At 50.7% G+C, this 18,358-nt stretch overlaps 4 protein-coding genes across 4 annotated transcripts; 3 read left to right on the top strand and 1 right to left on the bottom strand.

Annotated features, from left to right (window-relative positions):
* Positions 1 to 226: 226 nt before the first annotated feature.
* Positions 227 to 8,064, top strand: TGAM01_v206453 (KR domain-containing protein; the record flags this gene model as incomplete). Its single annotated transcript, XM_018801778.1, has 8 exons — positions 227 to 813; positions 874 to 1,511; positions 1,573 to 4,769; positions 4,825 to 5,814; positions 5,881 to 6,165; positions 6,227 to 6,642; positions 6,708 to 6,832; positions 6,878 to 8,064. 8 exons carry the CDS (start codon positions 227 to 229, stop codon positions 8,062 to 8,064), a joined length of 7,425 nt encoding a protein of 2,474 aa, XP_018665093.1.
* A 541-nt stretch (positions 8,065 to 8,605) lies between these two features.
* TGAM01_v206452 (hypothetical protein) lies at positions 8,606 to 10,408 on the bottom strand (the record flags this gene model as incomplete). The annotated part of the gene is made up of 1 exon (XM_018801779.1): positions 8,606 to 10,408. The coding sequence occupies one exon, from the start codon at positions 10,406 to 10,408 to the stop codon at positions 8,606 to 8,608; it is 1,803 nt and encodes a 600-aa protein (XP_018665094.1).
* Positions 10,409 to 12,578: 2,170 nt separating this feature from the next.
* On the top strand, positions 12,579 to 12,899 carry TGAM01_v206451 (hypothetical protein; the record flags this gene model as incomplete). Its single annotated transcript, XM_018801780.1, has 1 exon — positions 12,579 to 12,899. One exon carries the CDS (start codon positions 12,579 to 12,581, stop codon positions 12,897 to 12,899), a length of 321 nt encoding a protein of 106 aa, XP_018665095.1.
* Positions 12,900 to 14,564: 1,665 nt separating this feature from the next.
* On the top strand, positions 14,565 to 16,290 carry TGAM01_v206450 (hypothetical protein; the record flags this gene model as incomplete). Its single annotated transcript, XM_018801781.1, has 3 exons — positions 14,565 to 14,572; positions 14,632 to 14,708; positions 14,795 to 16,290. The coding sequence occupies 3 exons, from the start codon at positions 14,565 to 14,567 to the stop codon at positions 16,288 to 16,290; spliced, it is 1,581 nt and encodes a 526-aa protein (XP_018665096.1).
* Positions 16,291 to 18,358: the final 2,068 nt, after the last annotated feature.

Genomic DNA, 18,358 nt, shown 5'->3' with positions numbered 1-18,358 from the left:
GTCATGGGGATCTGGAAATAGTGAACAAGAAGAATTTACACGACGTTTAGTTGATTTAGCTTCATAGCACTTTCTATCTATATATGGCGTTTGAGAACCGAATTCTTTTTCTTCTCCTGTTTCAATCCAGCAATTCTTTCAACCAAGTCCCGGAGGTATCATACCGTGGTCACTCTTTTCCACCCCTGCATTTACATAGTCCTCAACGACACTTTTCTCCTTCAAGATGGGTAGCATTTCACAAGATACCGGGCTTAATGAGCACGCATCGTACGACTTCAACGCCACCATCAACAACAGCCATGTAAATGAACCGGCTGAGCCCATTGCCGTAGTTGGCATGGCCATGCGACTCCCCGGCCAAGTCCGCAGTGACGAAGAGTTCTGGAAGCTGCTCGTTGACAAACGAAGCGCCCTCTGTGACGTGCCAGATGATCGCTTCAATGTAGCGGCATTCTCTGATCCCACTGGTAGCAAGTCTGGGACGTTTAAGCCCTCCAAGGCATACTTTCTTCAAGATGTCGATATCAAGCAATTCGACACGTCGGTGTTCCCCCTTTCCAGGACTGAGCTGGAGAGGCTGGACCCCAACCAGAGGCAACTGCTAGAAGTTGCCTATGAGTGTATGGAAAACTCCGGAGCCACCTCATGGCGAGGCAGTAAGATTGGCTGCTATGTTGGTGTCTTTGGTGAAGATTGGGAGGACCTTAATGCAAAGGAGACGCAACACAGAGGAGGATACCGCGTCACAGGTTATTCGGACTTTGTGGTTGGTAACCGTATCTCGTATGAATTCGATCTACGTGGTCCTAGGTGAGTAAACACATCAAAATATGTCTTCTGGCTTGCATCTCAGAGCTAACAATACGGCAGCATGACCATTAAAACTGCTTGCTCTTCGTCTCTGGTTGGCTTGGATATGGCATGCCAAGCCATTCGAAAAGGAGACTGCGATGGCGCTTTAATTTGTGGCGTGTCACTCATTTTCTCGCCCACCATGTACATAGCCCTCAGTGATCAGGGCGTTCTTTCTCCAGGCGGCGTTTGCAAAACTTTTGATTCAGCTGCTGATGGCTACGGCCGTGGTGAGGCCGTTAATGCGGTTTACATCAAGAAGCTTAGCCAGGCGTTGAAGGATGGCGATGAGATTCGCGCAGTTATCCGCGGAACCAGCGTCAACACCGATGGCAGAACCAACGGTATGCTGACGCCTAGTCCTGTTGTTCAAGAAGCTTTGATCCGCCAGGCATACCGGCAGGCCGGTATTGAGGATCTGTCAGCGACTGCTTTCTTCGAGTGCCACGGAACTGGCACTCCAGTTGGTGACCCAATCGAAACAACCGCTGTTGCGAACTGTTTCGGTGAGAAGGGAATTCACATTACATCGGTTAAACCCAATGTTGGCCACTCGGAGGGTGCGGCAGGCATCACGAGTTTGATCAAGGCTATCCTGGCTATTGAGCATCGCCAGGTGCCGCCCAATATCCATTTTAATAACCCCAATCCTAATAGTGAGTCAAAGCGTATACTAACCCGAGGTTGGACGTATTACTAACAAGCATTCTTTTCTAGTTCCATTCAAAGAGGCCAAGCTCAAGGTGCCAGTTGATGTTGAAACCTGGCCGCAAGGCCGCGCCGAGCGTGTCAGTGTAAACTCGTTTGGTATTGGCGGTGTCAACGCCCACGTTGTTGTCGAGTCTCTGGAAGAGTATGGAAAATACAACACTCAGTACAGAAACGCCAAACGCGTTGCCGGTGTTGCCCCCGAAATCGATGCTCAAACTGGCGATGTCCAGCAGCTGCTCTTGTTATCATCAAATAGCGAGGCCGCACTTAAGCAGACTATTGAAGCCCACAAGACCTTTGCCGAAACCACAACCTCTTCGCTGAAAGATGTGGCATACACCCTTGCAAACCGCCGCGAGCACAAGAGCCATCGCGCTTTTGCGATTGCAGGCAAGTTCAACGACCAAACCTCGTTTGAGGTGTTTGGCCCGGAATCTACAGAAGCTGCACCACGAGTGGCTTGGATCTTCACTGGTCAGGGTGCCCAGTGGCCAGAAATGGGCGCTGAACTGATTGACTCGAATCCAATCTTCAGAAAGTCCATCAGGAGCCTCGACGCCTTCTTGGCTGGCCTGCCGACACCCCCTAGCTGGACAATTGAAGATGAGCTGCGCAAAGTCGCTGGAGACAGTCGCGTTTTGAGGGCAGAGTTTGGTCATCCTCTGTCTATTGCTGTGCAAATCGGTCTTGTTGATATCCTCCGCGCCTATGGTGTCAAGCCAGACTGGGTTCTAGGCCATTCTTCTGGTGAGATGGCAGCCGCATATGCCAGCGGTGCCATATCAGCAACGGCTGCTATGGCTGCTGCTACCTTCAGAGGCAGCACTTCGACTGATGAGCAGCCCGGTGGTAGACCGCGAGGCGCCATGGCAGCAATTGGTCTTGGTGCTCGCGAAGTAGAGCCTTACATGGAGCCTGGCGTTGTGGTTGCTTGTGAAAACAGCCACTGCAGCGTTACCTTGTCTGGAGACACTGACCAAGTTGCAAAGGTTGTAGAGAATGTCAAGGCAAACTGCCCTACTGTTCTCGCGCGCTTTCTCAAGGTTGAGAAGGCATTCCACTCGCCTCACATGAAGGAGTATGGTCCTTCATACGAGCAGCATTTGAAGCCATTCATTCAGAGCTTGGATCCTACTACGCCCTTTTATTCCTCTGTGACTGGTAAGAGACTCACTGGAGCTGGATCTCTCGATGCGCACTACTGGCGATCCAACATGGAACGCCCTGTGCTCTTCAACACAGCTTTGAGATCCGCTCTAAACGACCATGGCGATGAGCGTTTTGTCCTGATTGAAATTGGACCTCACCCTGCGCTCAAGGGCCCCCTGGGTCAGATTCTAAGAGACATCAACCGCAATGAAATCACGCAGGTTGCCACTCTTCAGAGAAACAAGATTTGCAGCAGCAGCATCCTGGAGACGGTTGGCAAGCTCTTCCAGCAAAACGTCAGCCTCAACTTCTCTACCATCTTCCCCGCTGGCAAGATTGTGCGAAACCTTCCGCGATACAGCTGGAAGCGCGACGTCTCTTACTGGGCCGAGCCGCGTGTGGCAAAGGAGTACAGATTCCGAGAATTTGCTCCTCACGATTTGCTCGGCACACGAGTTGCTGAGGTGTCCAACGAAAACTGCTGGCGCAACAAGCTCTCTTTGGAAGATGCTCCCTGGCTGCAAGGCCACGAGATTGACGGCGAAATTGTCTTCCCCGGTGCTGGATACATTTGCATGATTGGCGAGGCGATCCGCCAGATTTCTGGCGATGTAGCCTTCAGTCTCAAGAATGTGTCCATCACTGCTGGCCTCATTCTTGAGCACGGAAAGCTGCCTGAGGTTGTAACAAGACTTACTCCCCACAACGTAGAGTCTGATGAAACCTCAGTCTACTCGTTCCAGATTTCCTCCTACAACGGCGCCAGGTGGATCAAGCACTGTTCTGGTGAGGTTTGGGGCGGCGTTGACAACTCCGTTGTGCTGGAGACTGAGAAGCCGCAGACTCTACCCCGTGCAGTTGATGCGAGCGAGTGGTACGGTGTCCTGAACCGCATCGGCTTCAACTACCAGGGCGCCTTCCGAGGCATGCGTGACATCTCGTCTGAGACCGTCAAGAACGTAGCTGTGGCTGCTGTTCCCACGGATAAGAACGATCTCACCAAGTACGCAATCCACCCCGGTATCATTGATCAGTGTTTCCAATTGTTCACTGTCGCTGCGTACCGCGGCCTTGGAAGAAACTGCATCAATGTGGCTGTTCCTACTTTCATTGAGGAGATAGTTGTGCGTCCTGCTTCCAAGGATCTTGACGTGCAAGCCAGCATCCACACACTCGAGCGAGGATCTTTTGTGGGTGACTTGGTTGCACAGGCTGACGGGCAGCTCCTCTTGTCTCTCAAGGGCTTCAAGGCATCTGCTATGACAAGTGCGGCATCAGACGACGAGGCCCTTCCGCTTATCACTCAGTTCGAGTGGCGTCCACATGCCGACTTCATCAAGATGAAGGACTACATGCAGCCTCGAACATTCATTCCCAACGAGTGGCCAATGCTGGAGGAACTCATGCTTCTTAGCATTCTTGATCACCAGGAGAACATTAAGCTGGCGGACGATGCCGCCCCTCATCTAGTCAAGTTCTTCAAGTGGCAGCAGGACTATATTGCCACCTACCACGCTGGCAAGAACCCTTTCATTGCCAAGGAGATGCGACTTGAGGATCTCAGCAGGGAGCAAAAGGTTGCGCGAATTGATGCCCTCACAAAGGACCTCCTTCCCTCTCACTACGACGGATTTGCCATTGGTATCCACCGCTTGTTCAAGGAAGCAGAGAAGCTCTTCTCTGGCGAGACTCACGCCCTGCACGTCCTCATGCCAGATGATGTCCTAACTCGTCTGTATGCTAACGGTGACGAGCTTCTCTACGGCGATGCAATCCGAGCCCTTGGCCACACTAACCCTCGCCTGCGAGTCCTGGAAGTCGGTGCTGGTACTGGAGGAACTACATCAAAGGTCTTGGATGCTCTGACGACTTCGACTGGTCAGCGACTTTACAGCACTTATACCTATACCGATATCTCTGCTGGTTTCTTCTCTGCTGCCAAGGAGCGTTTTGGTGCCTTTGAGGGAATCGAGTATAAGACCTTTGACGTTACTAAGGATCCTACTGAGCAGCAGCTACAGAAGGGCTCTTATGATCTCGTCATTGGATACAACGTATGTTATCTCTCTGTGCATGTCTTTCACTAAACAATCACTGACTCTATCATAGGTTGTCCACGCTACTCCCAATTTGCAGGTTTCTCTTGGACATCTTCGAGAGTTGCTTCGCCCTAGTGGCCGAATCTTCCTCCAAGAACTCTGCCCAGATGCCAAATACATCAACTACATCATGGGTTACCTCTCCGGTTGGTGGCTTGGTGACGAGGATGACCGTGTTGATGAGCCTTACATCTCTCCCGCCCGTTGGGAGAAGGAGCTCATCGCTGCCGGCTTCAAGAACCCAGAGCATGTTCTCGACGGCATCGCCCCATACCACCAGAGCGCCGGTATCATGGCCAGTGTCGACATCAAGTCTAAATCACTGACCAAGGTCTCAGTGCTTGCCCATGATGCTAATGGACCGTATGTTCAAGATGTGAAGAGCGCTCTTGAGCTGCAAGGCCTCGGTGTCGACGTCTTTACCTTTGGCCAAGAGCTGCCTGCCCAGGATGTCATCTCCCTTCTCGATCTCCAAGCAGATACCGTTCACGAATTCACAGAGGAGTCATTCAAGACAATGATCAGCCATCTGCAAGATTTAAACGCCAAGATGGTGTGGGTTCTTGGCTCGGCCCAGGTCAAGTGCAGAGATCCCAAGGCCGCAATGTCCATTGGTCTTGCTCGAACGGCTCGCAACGAATTGTCAGCCAAACTCTTCACTCTCGAAGTGGAGCCAGCTGCGGCTGTTCAAGACGTCACAAAGGCCATTTCAGACATCCTTGTCCGAATCCAGCACCCCGAGTTGGATCCCGAGGACATGGATCCCGACTGGGAGTTTGCTCTGGTCGACGGCAAGGTTTTGGTGCCTCGATTGCACTGGCAGACCATGTCGGAGGCCTTTGACAACACAGTAGTAGCTGCAAACGTGTCTTCTTCCAAGTTCCTCACCGTCAAGACTCCAGGTCTGCTTCACACTATCGGATGGTCTGAAGAGACGAAGAAGCCACTTGCCGAGGGCGAGGTCCGCGTCAAGACCAAGGCAGTTGGACTCAACTTCAGAGTTAGTATTTTCCGCTTTTGCCATTTAATCATAAAAAGTTAGTGTGCTAATAGTGCTTTTAACTAGGACGTTCTTATTGCTCTCGGAGTTCTTGACAACAGCACCCGCGAAGTTGGTCTTGAAGGCTGCGGTATTGTTTCCGAAGTCGGCCCCGGGGTGTCAAAGGTTGCCGTTGGCGATCGTGTAATTTACATGTCCAGCGGATGCTTTACTACTGAGATTACTCTATCGCAGGTGCTCTGCGTCAAGATTGACGATGCTCTTACCTTTGAGCAAGGTGCCGGATTGCCCTGTGTCTATGCTACAGCCGCCATGGCACTGGACGACAAGGCGAACCTCAAGAAGGGCCAGGTTAGTCCAACTATTCCAATGTTACAATTGTCTTCCCTTCGACTAACACTTCATCTCACAGAGCATCCTCATTCACTCCGCCTGCGGTGGTGTTGGCCTGGCGGCTATTCAAATTGCTCAGATGCTGGGCGCAGAGGTTTACTGCACGGTCAGTAGCGAGGAGAAGATCAACTACCTGACAAACAACTTCAACATCCCTCGCTCCAACATCTTCAACTCCCGCGATTCCTCATTCCTCCACAATGTCATGCGCGCAACCAACGGCCGCGGTGTTGATGTCGTCTTGAACTCTCTCTCTGGTGATCTCCTCCACGCTTCCTGGAAGTGTGTTGCTGAGTTTGGCACCATGATCGAGATTGGCAAGCGTGATTTCCGCCGCCGAGCCAAGTTGGCCATGGAGGCCTTTGAGCAGAACCGCACCTTTGTTGGTCTGGATCTCTGGCAGGTCTCACAGCAACGCCCTGAGCAAGCTGCGGAGTAAGTGGCATCCAATAGGCCCTTTTATGTTATCATTTCAATAACTAATTTTGACTCTCTTCTAGATTATTGGAGCGTTGTGTTGGCTGGATCCGTGATGGAAAGATCAACGCTGGCGCCATTGCTAGGGCATTCAGCGCTGACCAAGTGCAGGATGCCTTCCGGTTCATGCAAGGAGGCCGCCACATTGGTAAGATTATTGTAACCATGCCAGATGACACTACTTCTTTGCAAGGCATCAAGACCCGTCCTCTGCCCAACCTGAGGTCTGACCGTAGTTACATCCTGGTCGGCGGTCTCGGCGGTCTCGGTCGGTCTTTGGCAACCTGGATGGCGGAGAATGGGGCAGGAGAGCTCATCTTCCTCTCTCGATCCGCACAACCAGGTCCTAAGCTGGACGGCTATGTTACCGAGCTCGCTTCTCAGGGTTGCTCTGTGCAGCTTGTAGCCGGTAGCGTCAGCGATATGGCTGATGTGCAGCGAACTGTCCAATCGGCAACGAAGCCCATCGCTGGTGTTATCAACTTGTCCATGGTGCTGAGGGATATCACTCTGCAGGACATGTCCTTCCAGGATTGGATGACGGCCGTTGCTCCCAAAGTCCAAGGCACGTGGAACCTTCACAATGCCATCTCATCTTCGCTCGACTTCTTCGTTCTCTGCTCTTCTTACAGTGGAATTGTTGGACAGTGGGGTCAGGCAAACTATGCTGCTGCCAACACCTTCTTGGATGCCTTTGTCCAGTACCGACATAGCAAGGGCCTTGCCGCATCAGTCATCGACATTGGTGTCATGGGCGAGGTCGGATTTGTCTCCAAGAACCGAGAGGTTCTCGACATGTTCCAGAAGTCTGGTATGCGCATTCTGAAGGAGAAGGATCTGCTGGATGCATTCAATTTGGCCATTCAGCGGTCAAAGGCCCCTGAGGCGCAGGGTGCCAATGGCGCTTACGACATTTCAAGCCAGATTCTTTTGGGTCTCGTCACTACTATTCCGGTGGCATCTCCCAACAGCAGAGTTGTATGGAAAAAGGACATCCGCATGAGCATCTACCACAACATCTCTGGAGCTGATGACTCTTCTTCCAAGGCAGAAACCGAGCAAGACAGTGTGTCCACTCTTTTGTCGGCAGCCGCCAACTCTCCTTCAATATTGGAAGAGGAAGAAACAACGTCCATCATTGCTCAAGCTATTGCTTCTTCGCTGGCCAATTTCCTTATCAGAGATGTGGACAGCATCAAGGCGGATCTCTCGCCCGAGAAGAACGGCGTTGATTCGCTGGTGGCCATGGAGCTGCGAAACTGGATTCGGCAAAAGTTTAACGTCGAGTCCAGTGTTATGATTATTGTGCAATCGCCATCTTTGAATGGCCTTGCGGAGCATATTCGTCTAGGATTAGTTGAGCGATTCTCACAGGCGTAAGGGAAAGATGAGGGAGTTTAGGACTGTATATGTAATTTATATTTTGTTTTTGTTTCACATTTATTAGTATATAACTTCATAGCTTGTATAAAGTTGACCGCAACATGTTATTATAAGACAGCGATTACTTTTAACCTCTCTCCTGGATACCCATTACTGACCACATTGGTTTTAAGATTATTGTAGCTTCAATGATGATACATGAGGGATAAAAAGATCGAAGATGAGACCGTTGAATGTTTACTGTCTTCATTCATCACAGCACGTTATGCTCATGAAGTTGTCCAGAACCAATAATGATATAATCTATCGTAATACCCCAATACCTACTCATTGCGCCATTCTATTTCCCAGCCACTCCAATAGAGATCAATTTCTAATACAGCAGTAAACCCTTTGTTTCTCAGTAAATCCAACTGTTGCAGTACTAATAGTAAGTCAACGTGGTATACCAGCGAGACGTAACCTCTTTCTTTCCCTTCCACATGATTCGTAGAGAATACTCCATGGCGTCAAGTGTTCTCAATCTTCAGCCCAAGGACTACGGATTAAATTCTCGTACATCCTCTACCCCACGCCGCTCCACGGGCCGCGTCCAGTCATCGTAGTACCATTCGAACTCGCGCAGTGATAGTTGATGCACAATCTTCTCACGGAGTTCCAAGTAGCTGATCGTGCCGTACGGATACGTGGGCTTCTCGTCGTCATCCGGGAACTCTGGTATAAGAACTCGGATGCCTTGATCGGTCCTTGTGTGCATCCGCGCGACTCGCTCCCACGCAGCGATGACTCGTTGTTCAGGGGCAATTTGGAGATCCGACAGCCATGTGATTGTGGGGGGTTCATCTCTCCGATTTTCGCGGCGGGTATATCTGAAGAACTCTACGAGATCCAGTCCCATACCGTCCCAGATCTCCATTATCTGGAGCTCAGGCATCCGAAGAGCAGCAAAAGCCGCGGCCTCGAATAGATCGAATCTATCGCGAAAACGGGACGTCAAGGCCAGCGTCTTGAGCCACAGCCACCGCGGCTGGTAGACTGAGCGGGGGATTTGCCCATCCTCAAAACCTGTTGCTTTGAGAAGCTCTTGCTGAAACTTTCCCTGAAGGTCTTCCACCCATTTAATAACGGATATACGCTGGAGCTCGGGGATAGAGAGACGCCCCATCAGGGCACACTCTACTGCGGGACGTGATGGGTCCAGATGCGGTCGATATTTCCGGCTACCTGGTTGCAAGAAGTCTTGGAAAAACGCAATCGCATCAACAGCGAAAGCCACGGACAGGTGTTCCTTATACGCGCTCTTGTCTGCCAGCATTAGACCGAATTCGCTCGGCAGTTTCCTCCAAGGCTTTCGTAGTACTTGGCCGCCGTAAAAGCCTTGGAAGATGGAAAGGCTCCTGACGCGATATGTCTCGAGTATCAGCATTTTATACCCATGCTCAAACGCTTGATTATAAGTCAGTATAAGCGAATTAAAGAAAATTTGGAAATGATAAAAATAAAAGAAAGAGAGCATACCTCTGCTGAAAGGGTTGGGATCTCGCGTGATTGGCTCAAAAACCAAGCTGCCAATGGTATCAAAGCTCCTGGCAATCTCGGCAACCGTTCCCGGATTGAAGCTTCGATAATACTGCCGACGGACGATCAATGCCTTGATGCAATTGACGCTTGGAAGGAACAAAGATCCCATGCTGTCGAGATCCAGTTTGATTTCCGCAAACATGCGCAGGTGTTCGATGTCTGTCATGTTGCCAACGGCCGCCTTGCAGACCTGTCCTCTGTCGAAATCCTTCCACAACTTGCGTTTCACGTAATCGTCAAATTCCTGAGACGTGCACTTTTCGTCAAGTTTGTGCGGATAGACATCCTTGTCCAAGGCGAAGACGTCGAAACGGTGCTTCATGTCGCTCGGGGAGTGGACGCTGAGCTCCAAGACAGGCCTGATATTATCCTCAGGACCAAGTCTACTCATGGAGTCACCTTGCCAGGAGCCAAGGATTTGCAGAAGCTGAAATAGAGCCTTTGTGAAGATTTGGTTGTTTCTTCGCTTCTGCTTGGGCGTCTCGGGAAGGCGGCACGTGGTGCAGCGATATCTTGGAAGCTCGATGCGCAGCCAGATATGCTGTACCATCCACTTCCTCTTTTGCACGATTCGGCCAAAATCAGCAACGCAGGAGTGGTTTAAGACGAGCCGGCGGAAGTTCCTGGGCTCAATGTATGTCTGCCATTCACGACATACTGCTGCGCAGGCGCCCAGGTTACGGCAAGCTGCGCCAGTCTGGAATACTTGATCCAGAATTATGTTCCGGATTTCCGGGGGGATGGAGTGCCAGTTCGCCATTGTGTTGAGAAACTGGAGTCGAGATGTAGGCAAGCTTGGAGTCAAGCTTGTAGTCGAGATGTGGTAGAGGTGTGGTCGAGATGCAGTCAAGATGTAATCAACTCGATGTCTTTTTGAAGTCCAGCTGTAATCCAGATGAAGTCCAGATATGGGAATTCAAGAAGGTCGAGTGATAGACGTTTGAAGATGTCTGATCAATAGATGGAGAATGTGTGTAAATGCTGAAGATGAAGATGCATTTATGATACGGCCAGGTAATTATTTACTTTCACAATCAAGCCTGCTGTTTACGTCTTTTCTTGCGTCCTTTATCTACTTTGACTTCTTCGTCATTAAAGTTTTGTAAGAGCTCATTGTAGAGTCTTTCTATGAAGTATATAGAGTTTTGGCTGTTGTTGGCGTTGTGTACATACGTATATCCCACGCGACGATAGCAGCCACCAAACAGAATTACGAATACATCCAACGAGCAGAGTGTCTGCGAAAGCTGCACTATCTCAGCCCAAAACCTTCCTAATGGCATTCAAAAGCGGATAATGAAGACTAAAGGGGACGAATAGAGTATACGCCTTGGAGACCTAGCCAGTTGGCATAGAAAGCTGTTTGGTCGAGTTTACGCAATACATGTACATTTCGGTCCAAACGCTACAGTCATATGAGATACCTACGCGTCCCGGGGGTGTTTCTGGACAGAGGTCCTGCAAGAGATACCCCTTCTGGAAGACCTAGGAAACATTTTAGTGCCTTTTATAAGGTCCTGAAAGACTTCCAGAGCACTTACCAGAGGTGATCCCCTACAGAACCTCTGTCCAGAAACACGCCGGGGGCGCGTAGGTATACATCTACAAACAAAACGTTTCGACAGTTGTCGGTGCGTAATGAGCTTCTTCTCTTTCTCTTTTCCTATTCATCTAGCAACTAAGGTTCTGTTCTTAGAACAAAAAGATGGGAAACGAGATGTCACCTATAGGGTGTGTATATACTCTTAGAAGCGCAAGGGGGGTTTGGTTAGGGTTGAACTTTTGGTAAGGGTAATAGTAAGAGTACCTATTTCTAGTAAGGGCTCTAGTCATAGTTTCCTATCCATGGATCAATCTCTATATGTAGGTAATAATTGTGTCAGTGCCCGATAATGGTTATCAGGCAACCACCAGTCACGATAGCTCTTCCATACATGTACCAAAAACACCACCTGAGCTGCTGCTACTAGTAGTATCTAGCTCCCTGCATTGGTCCATTGACATTGATCTAAGCAGCAGCTCTGGCGAGCATCATCGCACGACATTCAATTTGTTGACTCTTCTATGACCCTGAGAAATAGGTTGAGAGAGGGGCTTGAAAGGCTTGAGATAGATTTCCTATCTCTATGGCGACAATTAGTACAAAGCAAATAAACTTTGTGTGGTCCCAAGGCTTTCACGCGCTCCACAATCGACGTGTAAATACGTACTATCGAACAGCACTGTGCATCTGAATTTGCGAGTCACTTGTGGAGTATAGGACCTGTGCACTGAAATCGCTTTCTAATTATAGCTTTGCTCTTAGAGACGATAAGATAACAGTTGAAATGGTACATGAACACGTCGAGTCTTGCTCTTTACAAGTGTAGTTTCCGGTGCGCCCTTGCTTGTCTCTTTCTTGTTGAGTCCATGTTCTTCTTTTGCCCCCGAAAATATTTTTTTTTTCTAGAAGTGGGACGTTACTGGGATCCTAGACAAGCTGATAGCGATGCATGGGTGCATGGATGAGCCTACCAATGGGGCACAAAGGCTGTTGTTCCGAGGGCGAGCAGAGCACAGACTCAGGGGAACGCTGGCAGTCTCATCCAGCCCCTCTTATCAACCAGACGGCGCGCTCTAGCGGTGTTCTCTTTTGGAGCTCAGAAAGAGGCTTTAACCTTCTAGCAGAAGAATAGCAGAAAGCTTGGAGACTAAATGGAGGCTACTCCGCACCATTACGGAGCATAATCGTCCAAAACCGGAGAATCCATGGCCCGTTCAACACCACCAGCTGAGAAAATCGCGAGAAAATGTCACTGCACCCAAAACGGGCGTTGGCAGCCAATCCAATCCAGGTCCCTCACGATACTGCACACGCCAGATGAGATTTTCCGTCGAGTAGCGTCCTGTGGCGTTTGAATCGTCATGCTAGTGCTGCAGGTGCTGCAGCTATGGCGTCCCTTCATCTTCATCCATCCTTCCAGCGTGGGATGCCGCCAGTAAACGTCAAGAAAGACGTCAAGGAATCTTCAAACGGTCAGTACATGTACAACTACCGCTTACACGATGCATCGACCAGCACGGCCGCTAGCATGTACTCCTGTTTGAGCTCCTTTATCAAGTACCGGTACTCCTGCCAGGTTCAGCGTGCGCAGAGCGTGCACGGCCATGCCGCGTGCGAGGCCCTGTCCTCATTGGCCGCGGCAGCATCAACGGCGAGAGGCTCCCGGCATGCCACAGTAATTGCAGGACTCGCAAGGGCGCACGCGTAGGAGAAAGGCGACTGGTCCCTCCACTGCAATTTCACGAGCTTGATTATGTGGTTCCGGACGCCGCTGGAGCTTCCCGAACAGGCCTCTTCCAAAGCCCAAAAGCCAAGTCGATGACTTGCCTCCTGCATTAGTGGCCTCTGTCCAGCCAATGTAACCACTTATCTAGACCGGTGGAGTGGTCGAGCCCCTGTCGAATATTCGAGCCTTGGGATGGCGCCCCCTGGTTCATCCCCTTTCTTTGGGTGGATGTCGCTGTAGCCCGGCGTCCTAGTGGCCCCTCCCCGCGAGTCTCCGCTCTTTCTGGGAGTCGAGTTCGCAGACGATAGAGAAGGGCCAATGAGGAGCTTGTCTATACCGACAGACGCCGAAAAGAGAGATGCGCCATGAATCTGACTGGCAGCGGCGGTACCAGGAGGAATCTGCACGGGATATTAGTAGGTGCATGATGCCGTCGACGGCTCACCAGCAGCGCCAGAGATGGAGTGACACGTCGAGAAATCGACGCTTGACGCACTTTCTGATTGCATGCATCGGTCGGATCAGATGGACAGCAGGAATGGAGCTGAGTTCCGTTTAGAGGAGGCGTGTCTCTCCAGCAGAAGAGCGAGGCCGAAAGGGAGAGAGACTGGAGCCGGCAAATGGAAAATAGTTGAGGCGGGAAGCGGACCAGCGCTGGCCCAGGCACAGGGCCAGGTCCAGCAATAGCCAAAAGCTCCCCTGACGCCCCTGTATTATACAGGCACCGTCCGCTACAAGTCTCCAGCCGAAGCGCTAGCGGTGCCTGTCAATTCCCAGGCCCCCCTCAGCGGGCGAAAGTACCAGTACGCCGTCGCAGCAGAGGCCGGAGCACCACCAGCGCCTGTGCCCACCCATCGCGGCACGCCCAGCGCGCAAGCGGCCAGTACAAGTACATGAAGCTCGCTGCGTCCGCCATGTTGATCCCCTTTCTCTGCCCCTTTGGACCTCTGTTGACTCTCAGCGACTGCCCGTCCTTTTTTCTTCTCCCACGCTCCCTTTGTTCTTGTCTTGATTCCGTTCCTTTCTTCTTTTCAACTGCCGAACACCTGTTTTCTGCGTATCCAGCTCCGATTCTTCCCCGCAGAGAAACAGGATAGGTGCATATGTGATCTGCGCCCACGCCCACCCGAGGATCTTGAAATTCCAGTCGGCTGACCAGCATCTGCATTCGCTGTCGTCAGAGCAAAGTCATAACCCAGGCCTGACCTGTCCTATCAGAGCCAGCAGGAGCGCATACGCAAATACGCAAATCGCAAAAAAACGCCTCCCGGCCGCCACATCTACCGCGTTTCTTTTTTTGGAGCCCTTCTAAAAGAGCTTCGTTTGGCGTCGCGAACCGCTGGAGATTGCGCCGCAGACAGCATTTGTCGCCAACTCTTTCCTGTTGATTGTTGACAATCTCGCGATACGGCCTCAACCAGGTGCAACGTGCATTCTTGCGGTCAACGCATCGAATTCGTATCTGCAAGCACAGGCCTCGAGCCATCCTTTCGTTTCGAGCCGCGCCTCGTATTCTCGCTTTAAAACAGCACGGGCTGGTCTTAGAGTTACGCGCCAACAAACTCACTCCGATTCCCCCCTTTCCAACGCTCTTTTCTGCTTCCTTCGCACAACGCTGGGTGAAATCGCCCGCGACAGAAATTCATCATGGCCGCGTAAGTTGGCTCTCTTCCGCTCTGCGACTTCAGGGCATGGCGACAATTGCAATGGACAGCCGGGCTAATGGATTTGGTGACAGACTCGGATCTGCTTTTCGCACTTTCTGGCATACTATGACCAGCAATGACCGGCGTATGTTTTAGCTCACCCACTCAATGAGCGCATTTGCACTCATTTCTCTATTGACGGCCGTACATACTAATTGCGCCTTCTACCAGACTCCGATTTCGACTCACCGCAACGCACCGGTCGTCATGTTCCGCTCCAGAACGGCCGTAATATCATGACTGGCATCGCGACCGCCTCCGACTCCCGAGCCGACATCCATAGCCCATACTTTGACGATTCCCGAAACCCCTCCGCCCAAGGCTCACCCACCAACGGCAACCGAGGATACTCGCCAGGCCTCCGATCGCAGAACGTAAATAAGGATGGCTTCGAGGTCCAGTCGCCTGGTGACGTCGCCATGCAGTCATTTGAGAATGGAGTCCCTCCACCGCCTCCTGTTGCCCACTCCTGGAGACGTATCGATGCATGGGCCGAGGAAAACTACCCAGAGCTGTTTGATCAGCTATGTGAGGGTGCCACAAACAACGATCTGAACGACCTGGAGCATCAAATGGACTGCTCTCTGCCCCAGGATCTCCGCGAATCGCTCATGATTCACGACGGCCAGGAGCGAGGTGGAATGCCTACCGGTATTATCTTTGGCTCAATGTTGATGGACTGTGAAGAGATTCCCCAGGAGTGGGAGACGTGGCGACAAGTGAATCAGCAATTCATGTTGGACGCCGCCGCAAACAAGCCGCCCACCCCTGGCAGCGAGGCTTCTTCTTCCAAGCAGCGACCTGGCTCCTCTTCATCATCCAACGGCCCCGGCGAGTGGAGACAGAATCTCCTGGCCAAGCAGAGCTGTATTCCTCCGAATACCGTGCAAAAGGCATACGCACACTCCGGCTGGATTCCCCTGGTCCGTGATTGGGGTGGCAACAACTTGGCCGTTGACTTGGCTCCCGGCCCTGCTGGTCGCTACGGCCAGATTATCCTGTTTGGTCGCGACTACGACACCAAATACGTTGTCGCCCGTTCTTGGGCCGCCTTCCTCGCCTTGGTTGCTGACGATCTCAACAGCGGAAAGTGGTTCATCGATGAGGACAGCAACGAGCTCAAGCTACGGGAATTCAAGGATGCACGAGTTGAGCCTTCCTACTTCAACATCCTCCGATGGAGAATGGACCAGAAGCATGGACGACAAGCTGCCAAGCGACAGTCTCAGCGGCCTGTTTCCCGAGTCGCTTCCAAGAGCAACTCGCCCCTTGGCTCTCGATCTGCCTCGCCTTATGCCAATCCCCAGGATTCCAACGGTGATAGCCGCGGTCGATCCATGCAGCGCCTCCGCGACGGTTCCCCTCTTACTAGCCCTATGAGAAACGGTGTCGGCAAGCCTCCGGCCCCTTTCCTGAGCCGCGTGACAGAAGAGGCCACGATTGAGCTCACTGACGCGGTTATTGAGCCCAGCACTTTGGTCGACGTGGAGGATGAAGATGATTCACCACGAAACAGCCAAGAGGCAAAGCGTCCCACCGTAACGACTCTTGAGCGCTCAGAGTCGGATCTGGCCAAGGACAAGGGCAAGGAGGTTGAGTCCCCCAAGGCAAACGGCAAACACCCCGAGGTTATCATTGACGATACCATGAAAGAGATTGAGATTTAGAGGGAGTTTGTTTCTGTATAACGAGTCGAGACAAGACGAAGTAATGGCTGCGAGTTGATATCGCATACACCACGATGGCACGACTTGAAGATTCTGTAGACCGGGTTAATTACGAAGGCGGTCTCCGTTTACGCGTCAATAATCTACGTTTTTTTCTAAAAAAACAAAAAAGACTCCTTGGGCGTTGGTGGCGTTGTGGCGGCCGCTGGAGGCTTGCCATGAATAAGCATTTTGCTATTTTCTTTTATTACAATTTTCTTTGCTCTTCTCTTCCTTATTCTTTATCTCTTTTTTCATCTTCTTTGGAAGATGAGCAGCGCTTTGGAAGATTTGATAGCGATGGAGGAAGTTAGCATACAGACATTTATGCTCACTTTTACCCTCCTTTTTTTCTGGAGGAGCCGAGTATGCGATATGCAGGAAGCGTTGTAATTGCTGTGTATCATTATGAGAGCTTTATTCTGCATTGGACTGTACTGGTAATTAGAAGGATAAAATGGGACTTTTGCCATGTTTAGTTGAGGATGAATTGAAAACGATTAAAAATTTGAATAATGTGTTTTTTTTACTTCAAGTCGTAATGTTGCCTTAGCCAGGCACAGGCCAAGGCCAAAGGCACTTTCACACAAATAGCAAACAGCCAAACAAAGCTTTGCTCAATCACATGTTACTGCTCTCTACCTCCTCGGTAGAGTTAAGGCAGCTTTATGTACATGCTCCGTCAGCATTCAAGTACTTAGAGCAACTAGGTAGGGTGTATTACCTCGTAAGATTAGCCAGCAGGATTTGTTACAATCTGATAGGAATTAGTCCATTATTTGCTTATCTACTACTTAGAAGAGTCTCCAGCTCACTTGTAATATTAAGCATAAATAGAAGCGCATTGGCCAAGATTTTCAAGGTACCACGGTATCAGGTTGTGAATTTGTTAGACAGGCTGAAACTCTCAAAGTAAGCAGTGTACCGTCCAAGCTGCCTGCACACTAACTGATCCAAATCCCAAAAAGTACTAGAAAGTTGCTTTAGCCCTACGAAAGAGATGCAAGCTTCTGTAGCAAACCGTTTGCTAAAGATATTTTCTATGCCGATCTGCCCATCCAGCGCGTCTATCTATGGCTTATGCGCCAGATGCCTAACAGGGGAAAAGCCGTGAGCGATTCGGCCAATGAGACGAGGGCGGCTCGGGAAGCACGGACTAGGGGATAGCCGCTGGCGCTAACCCTATTTTGGTCGAGCTCTGTTTTCCTTTGCTGTATCTCCTCATTATTTTCACATATGTATACATTTAAGCTTGATTTCGGTTTCATTCTCTCTCTGTGGCATCATTAATTGGCTTGAAGTTTTACCATTTGGATGTCATTTTGTTTTAGGGAGTATGGTGTTGTGCTGCTGATATGAAGGCGTTATTGTCACAGCGTTGGGAGGCACAACACCACAGCCTCACCACCAAATGTCCTCTTCCAAGGCACAAAAGGGTTAACAAAAGCAAGGCTCCAGCCCGCCTTGGGTGATATCCCCAACAAGCAAGGCAGATAGAACAGCGCATACGGGCTAATTCTGCAACCGAAATAAGAAAATCCCCACGTCATACCAGTACTACATGTAGAGCCGCGGCTATTGGCCCGGTGCTGGCAAGCGCAGGCGCTTAGCCGTTCAGCAAGTGGAGCTGGCCAAGTTTCATGCCTGCACCAGGCGTGCTGTACGATGAAAATAGAACCAACGAGCCTATGAGATTAAGCGTTAACAGTTTTCTGTAGGAGGAGAATGGAAAACGCGTTAAGATGTGATGTATACATGCTGTTGGTCGTGGAAGTAACTTTGTGATTCCCGCGGTGCTACCGTTTCGGGATCTTTTTATATATCGGCCTTGTGTGTAACCTTTACTCCTCATCATCCTGCGCTGTTTTCTGTTCTTTCTGTTCCTTTTTTATTTCCTTTCTTTCTCTTCCTGTGTACCATATCTACATCCTCTTTTGTCTCATAACACTTATTGCACATCCCGCCGTAGCTGACCACGGCTTTCTTTTTGTCATGTTTGCTTTTGTGTAACCGAATTGAGATTGCACGG

Source organism: Trichoderma gamsii (assembly GCF_001481775.2).
Source record: "Trichoderma gamsii strain T6085 chromosome Unknown Scaffold_22.2, whole genome shotgun sequence".
NCBI classification, from domain to species: Eukaryota; Fungi; Ascomycota; class Sordariomycetes; order Hypocreales; family Hypocreaceae; genus Trichoderma; species Trichoderma gamsii.
Note: the sequence above shows the minus strand (reverse complement) of the source record. Positions and strands in the feature narration are given on the sequence as shown.